At 35.0% G+C, this 9036-nt stretch overlaps 1 protein-coding gene across 1 annotated transcript; it reads right to left on the bottom strand.

Annotated features, from left to right (window-relative positions):
* Positions 1-2878: 2878 nt before the first annotated feature.
* LOC109815324 (GRAS family protein RAM1) lies at positions 2879-7821 on the bottom strand. The gene is made up of 3 exons (XM_020380018.3): positions 5720-7821; positions 5022-5401; positions 2879-4832 (listed from the first exon to the last, which is right to left on the bottom strand). The coding sequence occupies exons 1-3, from the start codon at positions 6575-6577 to the stop codon at positions 4103-4105; spliced, it is 1968 nt and encodes a 655-aa protein (XP_020235607.1). The 5' UTR covers positions 6578-7821; the 3' UTR covers positions 2879-4102.
* Between the last annotated feature and the right edge of the window lie 1215 nt (positions 7822-9036).

Genomic DNA, 9036 nt, shown 5'->3' with positions numbered 1-9036 from the left:
TAATTCCAGAACGGCCCGTTCTCCAAACCAGAACGGCCCGTTCTCCCATCAGAACGGCCCGTTCTGCTTCTACAATTTTGGCCATACTCACTATTCCAGAACGGCCCGTTTCAAAATTGAAACGGCCCGTTCTGGGCCACGAATTGGGCCTTTGGCCCACGAAAAATGGGCTGTTACAACAACAATTATAAATTTGAATATAATTGAAACGTTGTATCTTAATATTCAAATTTTGAAGTTCCCTCTCTTGGTAATTGATTACAGGTGTTGGTAATCGATTACTAGAACATATTGTTGTATTGTTTCAAAGACTTTTATGTAGAAAACTTTTTATCAATAATTTCTTTCACAAATCTCTTTTAAGAAATGATTTGAACTATTCTTTAAAGCTTTTGTTAAGCCTTTCGAAAACATTTTTACTTACTTTCAAAAGATCTAAAAACTTGCATAAATTTAAAAGAGATTAAATTGAGATTTTTGAAAACTTATTCTTAAGGCCAAACATACTTGCAATTCTAAAAGATTCTTTTACATTGTTAGCTAAGTTGACAAGACTTATCCATGTAACACTTGAGATCTTGTTCTTGCATCAACTTGCTTTAGCTCAACCTTGAATCTTCTTCTATGCTTTATAATCACTTTGGCATCATCAAAACCTTTTGTGCCTAATACCTTCCACATTCTCCCCCTTTTTGATGATGACAATTAACTGTAAAGGAAAAGAAAATAAAATAATGTATTTCGATCACTCTCCCTTAGTAAAGCATTGATTGATGTTATATTTATTTTTACAAAAGGAGTTGTACTTATGTTTTGAAAAGAAAATTGTAGAAATCAAGGTTTATATTATTAAACATAAATTTCAAGTTGAGCATCAAGATAAAATATTCGATTGCAAGACTTAAGTTCAAGATAAAAGACATATTATTAAACTAAGTTTTATTTTGTAAAACTTTAAGTTGAAAATTTTTTTGTAAAAAAATATTTTAGTCAAACTTAGCCTAAAGTAGTGTTAGACAAAATTTTCCTTTCCTTTGCGGTCCTAACTCTCCCCCTTTGGCAATATCAAAAAGAATATAATAACAATATTATCCAAAGGTAAAGAACAAGAAAAATATTAACCAATGTTAACCAAAATATTAAAGACATAACATAAAATCGATTACGAATCATGGTAATAGTTTACCATTTTTCCAGATACGTACAAACATGTTATGGTAATCGATTACAGCTTCATGAAATCGATTACATGAGTTCAGATTGTCCATACTTGAGTAGAAGCTCCTAGTAATCGATTATACTACCCTCTGGTAATCGATTACCGAGTTGAAAATGGATATTTTTAGGTAGATTTAAGAGTTTATGTGAGAAGAATCAAGAATTCCTAACTCTTGCCTGATTGAAAAGAAGTTTTCTTTTGGTAAAGGCTTTGTAAAGATGTCGACTAATTGATTTTTTGTTTCAACAAACTCTAGAACACAATCACCTTTTTGAACATGATCTCTAAGAAAGTGATGTCAAATCTCAATGTGTTTAGTTCTAGAATGGAGTACTGGATTCTTAGAAAGATTGATAGCACTAGTATTATCACACCTAATTGGAATATGATCTAATGATAAATCAAAATCAGAGAGTTGTTGCTTCGTCCATAGATTTTGAGCACAACAACTTCCAACAAAAATCGATTACCAAAACAACTTGAGCAACTATGGCCATCACCATATCAACTTTAACGAATTCACAACTATAGACATCATTCATGCAACTTTACAACAATAATCATCTTGACAACTTTGAAACAACTTAATGCAACTTTAAATCTACTTTCATAAGCAACAATAACAACTTTACAGCATAAACCACTTATATATCATAACATCATCAATAATAGGCAACACACAACTTAGCAACTTTTATACTCCTTTAACAACTTTAACAACATAGTAACTTACAACTTTAAATCAACTTTCATATAGATTTCAACTTTATCAACTTGACAGTTTAATCTACACTTTAACCTTCAAAAGCAAAGAGTGAAGATTCTCAAATAGAGTTAATCACGGACATGACTCACCAGTCACGCTCGTAACTCTCCCAAAAAATAACAAAAAAAGATACCACTTCGATTTTTCCTTCAAAACTTGAAACTCAGAAAAATCCCAACACATACAACCATTCTCAAGCATCCACAACAACATATAATCATCAAAACAACTACATACATCAACATGCAACCCTAAAATCCAAAGACAAGCCAACACTACATATATGCAACACAAAAACTTCAAAAATACTAACATGCAACTCAAAATCAACCCAAATCATCTCTTTTCCAATACAACCCAAAAACCCACTTTTTACCCCTCATTCAATAGCTCAAACAACATGAATTCAACCCACACAACTAAAAGTGAACTTCCTTAACCTCGAATCAGAGTGAAACAACTCTGACTTACACTAGAAGGAGAAGGAGGAAGAAGAAGGAGTTTCGACTTTGCAACCCTGGCTTCACCACGTCCGAAAAAGAAGAGAACTTTGGGGAAGAACTCCGAGCTACCCCAGAATGAACAACGAAGAAGATGCTTGCAGACTAGAGGGGAAATGCGGAGAAGAACGAGAATGTTCCAAACTTGGGAGCTTGAGACTTCCTTTAACTAGTAATGCTCAGCCTTAGGAAAACAAAGAAAAGATTTTTGAGAAGGGAGAAAATGAGAATGAAGAAGAGATAACAAGAAATGAGTCCACAAGGCATCACAAGAAATATTTGTCAGAAAAGTCGTAATTTTCCCACGAAAAAAATCTATCAAAAATCAATAATAATTTAGAAGAAGACAGTAATTTAGGAGACGACAATGGCTATCCACGGTAAGCAAGCAAAAAATCAACCAAAATCAACTTACCACTAACTGATGTGTTCACAATGGTTATTATTCGAGAAATAACGAACAAAACTCATAGTTGCACACTCGATGCAAGTTTTTACGAGTACCATACGCACACAACTACTAATCAGAACCTCACGATGGATTGAAAAGGACTAACGAACAATGAAAACTAGGTATTCACAATGGCTATCCACGGTAAAAAAGCTAAAAACGGATATCAAAAGAACAATGATGCTTTTCAAAAGCAGTTAGAGTCACGAGAATGAATTATTCAAGGAAAATAAGATAAATGGGAGATGGGGTGTGATAACATGAACGTCCCATGGTTTAACAATGGACAAAAGAAGGTAATAAAAGTTTAGACGTTGGTTAAAAATCATCTATATCAAGTTACTACGTACCCAATTACCCATTAGGTCCACATTTCAAAGTTCAAAATAATGTGGTCATATATGTCACGTGTTCACACTCCATTTTCCATATAAATAAAGGGCACCCATACCTTCTTATCAAACAACACGTAAAAGGAAGTACCAAAAACTAATCGCTCAAGTGTCTAATTTTGTCTTTCTATTTTTCTTTTAGTGAATAGCAAATAAGTTTTTGGATGTCCCAAAATCACTTTAATAGTTAAAAAAGAACTATTCTTATTCCTTTTCCATTTCCCCCCACACTTCAAAATACAAAACATTTCCTTACTCGAACAATTTCCCCTTCCCTTATACATACTCACCTTTCATTTCAATCATCTACAAGAAGAATGAAGCAACACATTTCTTAATTTCTTTTACCAGTTGAAATTCACACGAATATCATTTTATCATAAACATAAATGACCCATCAAACAAGAGTAAGACTCGCAATTTCAACAAGATTCACTTAAATTTCACCAATAAAATAAGTATTATTAGAGAGTGTGTCGCTTTGCTAATTTCCCAATTGATTGACATTTCACTAACATAAGTAAACAAGCAATATAATAATTAGCAACATAATCTATAACATTAATAAAAGAGGAGATACTCTGAATTAGTGTCCTCATTCTTTTGAGTCTTTTTATTCTCTTAACTAATTTACTCAGCTATCTTACTCTTTCAGAGTTAATTGAACTTTTTTTTTAATACCAGAATCATGAACCGTCTCTTTTTAACTCGTATTAATAATGAAAACAAAAAAAAAATAAAAAAAACATGAAATGAAATAGTAGGCAGCATGCATCAACACCGCCATGCAGACGCAGCAACAATGGCTCTATCTTGCCAGCCAAGAAGCAAACAGCCTTTATCCTCGGTCAAGCGATAGCCCTCACACGAATACAACCCCAACAAAATCTTCGACTGCGTAACGGCATTAGGACTAAGAGCCATGCCCTTGAACCCCTTCCCCTCCATAATCTTCCGCCACTTCTCCAATCTCTCGTGCCGCTCGAACCTCGCCGCGCCCTCGCACGCCACGATGTTCCGTATCTCTGGCGCGAATATGTACTGCTCCACCTTCGCCCGCTGTGCTGACTCTGCCGGAAATGTCGCGTCCAGCGAGTCGAAGATTGCCGAGTAGTAGTGCAACGCCTCCAGAAACCTTCCCAAAAAGTAAGGCCCGTTGTGGCTCGCTTCTTGCTCCACCAAGGTCACTATGTTCGGTGCCTGGTCCCTTATCATGCTGAGCAAATTCCCGAGGTGGCTCCCAGGGACGCGGTGGAGGCGGTTCACAGCGTTCACGGCTAAGGCCTCGCCGACTCGACGATTCAGCATACTAGGTTTGAGATCTTCGAGTTGTTCCCCAACGGCGTGGAACTCGAAGGGGATGCGGAGGGAGTGTGCTAGCTCCGTCAGGCACCGCCCGGTTTCACGGACACCGTCTAGGGTTGGGCCCACACCGGTGATGCGGAGGAACGGGGCGCCACCGGGACGGGCGGCGAGGGCTTGCATGAAGGCTGGCCATTGGTACCTGTTGACAATTGTTAAAGTATCTTTAGTACACCCAAATGAATAACAAAACATATCTTAGAAACTAGGTTATATGTTTAGTAAGTTATAGATTTTTCATCACATTTATATACATTGTTATGATATTGATTTTAGATCATGTGGGATCTCCAATAAACAAATGATGAAAATAAGAGTCACGATTACGAACCCTTGGAGGATGTCGAGGTCGATGACATGGACGCGGTCTTCGGTCTCAAAGGCTTCGAAGATGGCTTGGTTGGCGGTGAAATGGGCGAACTTGACATAGGGGCAAGCTTGGTAGACGATTTGGTAGATTTTGAGGACTTCGAGAGAGTTTGAGGGCGAGGGTGGAGTGGGTTTTGAGGGTTTTGGAGTGAGGGTGGTGTTCAGTCTCACGCTTAACGAGTCGGTGAAGCACGCTGCCACCCGTTGCATGGAGTCACCGAGAGGGGTCACTACTCGGTTCAGGTGGTGCAGGTACCTTCTCGCTACCATGTATTCCTCTTTTGCCACTGCCTCAGCGCATGCTAGTAGCAGGTGCACCAGTTGAAGCCCGCTGTCTTGTTCCTGCATGTCATAAAATACTGCTTATGATAAAAGAATATATCACCAGATAATTTATTCTATATCTAAGGTCACCACTCACTTCAACTCTAAACAATTTAGTTAAAATAAAAACAAGCCATTATGAGATTTCAAGATCAAAAATTATTATAGATTAGTCGAAAGTCGACATATCTAATTTGAACCAAAATTTTATTTGTTGAACTGAAGATCATCATAGATGTCACTAGAGGAATTTCACGGTTTAGTTTAGTAAGATAATTAATATTATTTGAATTTGAAGGTTTTTGGTGAAGTGGGATGGAGGCAAGATTTTGTTACCTGTTCGATTCCTATTGGAATAGGCAGCATTAGATTCTCTTGCTGCTGTTTTTGTTGTTTCTCGTGGTAGCGTTCTTGTTGTAGAGCTTGTGACAAGGAGGCACTAGCCATGGACCCCATCTGGTGATACATGTCGCTCTCTTGGGAAATTTGAGAAGAGCGAGAGCCAGCAACACCACCGTGCACTAAGGTTTCATCTTCATGGTACCTTGAAGAATTTGGCATTGTCAAGCCATCCAACATGGATGGAATTTGAGACGACAAATCAAAGCATTCAGATGAACTTGCAATGTCAGAAGACACTTTGTTTGATGAATACCCTTGATAGTCCTCCAAGAACTCTTCTATTGCAGGCAGTGAAAGGTTCTCAACATGTTGCATGTATTGATTGTTTGGTGAGTTAAAGACCCTATGGAGGGGGCTAAGTCCTTTCCCTTTGTGGCTGCTATTGAAGGCTCCAATTTGGGACGATGAAAAACGAGGTGGGGAACACCCTGAGAGGCTCTGGCCTTGCATTCCCTGAGTGTAGTTGTAGTTGCAATTGTAGGAAGAGGCTTGTGGTGAAGGAACGTTCCTCACTGGGGAAGAGATCATGAAATCAGCATCTAGTTGGTCAGCGAAAAAGGACTCCCACATCGAACTATCTGGTGATTGAACTTCCACATCTCCATCTAAGTCAAATTTGAGTGCTGGAAGGTTTAAGCTTAATGGGGTTAAACTAGTGTCTAGATCAGAAGAGGATTGTGTGGCATTATTTTTCTTGGATTGCAAAACTGAGTCATTAGAAGATGTTTTGGTTCTGGAGTTGTTGTGCTCACTCTTGAGGGACACTGAACTTCCACACAACGAATTGATCATTTTTTAGGAGGCTCACAGGGAAAGGCAAAGCTATTATTGACCACTTTTGCTTTTGCTTTTTGAGTGACTCAAATTTGCTCTCATTTAGGAGTTTGGTTGGTTGGTTTATGGAAAAAGCAAAGTCTATAATTTCTCCCTTCTTATGGAGAGAGGCAGAGGAACAGAAGAGAACACCAAATTCCAATAGTTTGTGATTGGAGCTTTGTCTTTGGTTATCTCCATTCATGTAATGTCAAGAGTGTTTGCTGGATTTTCAGAGGCTTAAATTTTGTCATTTTTTCCTAGCTACCTGTTTTAACTAGTACCGTGTACGAACATTATACATTAACAATAACAAGGCTTTGGAATTCTTGTGCTTACGAAAGAAGACAAATGCATGGGTGGGTCCCACTTTCTTCGGGCCGGCCCATCTGTTTACAAGGTTCTTTTTATATTCGCCTGCGGATTCGTTGGCATGAAAGCATTGGCTCATGTTTTTTTCTTAAAACAAAACACAAAGGGGAAAGAAAGAGCTATCTTCCCACTATGCATTATATTATTCAAACAATTAAAAAAAATTATTTTATTTTCTAAATATTGTAAACTTATTTGTTTTACATAGTAACTATATGTTAATTATAGTTTCTCCATTTTTTTATATATAATTTTGTCCGACAAATGATTAAATAGTAAATGTGGGTACTTTTCTTCATGGAGATTTGAAACTTCATTCACCCAGGATTAGCTCACTAACAGCTTCCTTTCCATTGTGTTGAACTTATTGGACATGGTAAATTGGTAACTGTATTCAGTTGTTTCTGGATAAAAAATTTTAAACATATTTTCTAGGAGAAAAAATAATAATAATTTATTTGTGATGTATAATGTCATATTTAAAAATTATTTAGTAACTTTTTATATTTTTATTTGATTTAAATATGTTTTTAATTCTTATAAATTAAAATTATAATTTTACATAGACTAAAATCAAAATCAACTAATTTTTTCGGGACTAAAAATATTTTTAAGTCTTTTTATTTTATTTTTAAATAAAATTAAATAATGATTTTTTAATTTTTAAAATAAAATAACATTTTATAAATTCTTAAGTAATGATATATCCAAACATTTTAAAGTTATATAAATATTTATTATCATATATATCTAAATATGATAACTTATTAAATTTTAAACACTCATAATATAAATTCTTATTACATAATAACTTATTAATCAATTCGACTTGATTTTGTTTGTTTGTTAAAACCAGTGCTTAAGGTTTTAAATGGTTTAGTTAACCACTTTTACCAATGTGATTATTCATGAAAGTTGTAATGAATGTTTAGTAGCTAATCATATAGCTTACCAAGCTAAAAGTTAAATGTTAAGCACACTCTTGGTACCATTCATAGGGATTTGTGGATGTTGCGTTCAACATATATAACTTAAATGGCATTAGCAATGAACTCAATGATACCACTCATAAATACGGGTGACCATTAGGGCTAAGATCATGAGATTTAGGTTCGAAATTTCTGAAACTACAATAAACCTACAAGGCATTATATAAAGACAAAGGAAAGACAATAAAAAATCATAATATACATTTTGAACGTTCTAACTTTAGACAACTGCTAGGTTATTTTTAATATTGTTTTCATTAAAAAATAAATATATTTTCTTTCAATATTTTTCCCTTCACTTTGTATCACTATCTTTTCTTTTTATAGTTAGTTCTTTATTGCTTTAATTTCTACCCTTGGGAACAAACTATTATTGTTGCAGGAATTCCATTCCCAAGAGTAATCAACACCAATACCATAATATACAAACCCAATAGACCCTATATGAAAGGGAAAATGGAAAGTACTTGATCAAAAAATGAAATTGCTCCAAGGGTCATACGCTTGCAGATCCGAATTGAATTATATATCCTAATTACATTTATAAGTTCAAAATTAATTGTATTTAAAATAAATGAAATCCTAACAAGTCTTTAGTTGATTTACACTCTAAACTTACAACAGGAACAAAAATTGATAAAATATTAATACTTAAAAAAATTATAATGGAAATAAATTGATGATTTTAATTCTGCAATTTGACATAATAATGAAGATTTCAAAGACTAAAATGTTACTAATTAATACATATTTCAAAAAGTTTTTCACTAACGATTCAGAATGAAGCAAAATTTCATGAATCTGAAATATGTTTGGCTAGAAATCACGAGGATAAAATGTATTTATGTTTTATGACTTATCAAGAAAAAAAAAACTACAAACAGACGATTTGGAAAACTAAAATAGGTGTCTTAACGAATATGATGAAAGGATAATATTCATGAGTAAGCAAGGGTTTTCTTGGTGAACGATGAAATCCGATGTCACCCAAAAAGGGAAGAATTTCTTGTAGTGCTTCCTTTATTTCTTTCGCATTTTTTTTCTCTATTAGTTTTAATCACATACGTGAAATACCTG

The sequence above is a fragment of the Cajanus cajan genome, chromosome 4 (genome assembly GCF_000230855.2).
Source record: "Cajanus cajan strain Asha chromosome 4, NIPB_CcT2T_4, whole genome shotgun sequence".
Taxonomy (NCBI): Eukaryota; Viridiplantae; Streptophyta; class Magnoliopsida; order Fabales; family Fabaceae; genus Cajanus; species Cajanus cajan.
The sequence above is the reverse complement of the archived record's forward strand: the minus strand, read 5'-3'. Positions and strand labels throughout refer to the sequence as shown.

Excerpts from the sequence above, each read along its gene's own strand:
- LOC109815324 (XM_020380018.3), bottom strand. The coding sequence starts at position 6,577 with ATGATCAATTCGTTGTGTGGAAGTTCAGTGTCCCTCAAGAGTGAGCAC. Across the intron at positions 5,402-5,719 it reads TTCCAATAGGAATCGAACAG|GAACAAGACAGCGGGCTTCA; the intron begins GTAACAAAATCT and ends TATGACATGCAG. Across the intron at positions 4,833-5,021 it reads GACCTCGACATCCTCCAAGG|GTACCAATGGCCAGCCTTCA; the intron begins GTTCGTAATCGT and ends AATTGTCAACAG.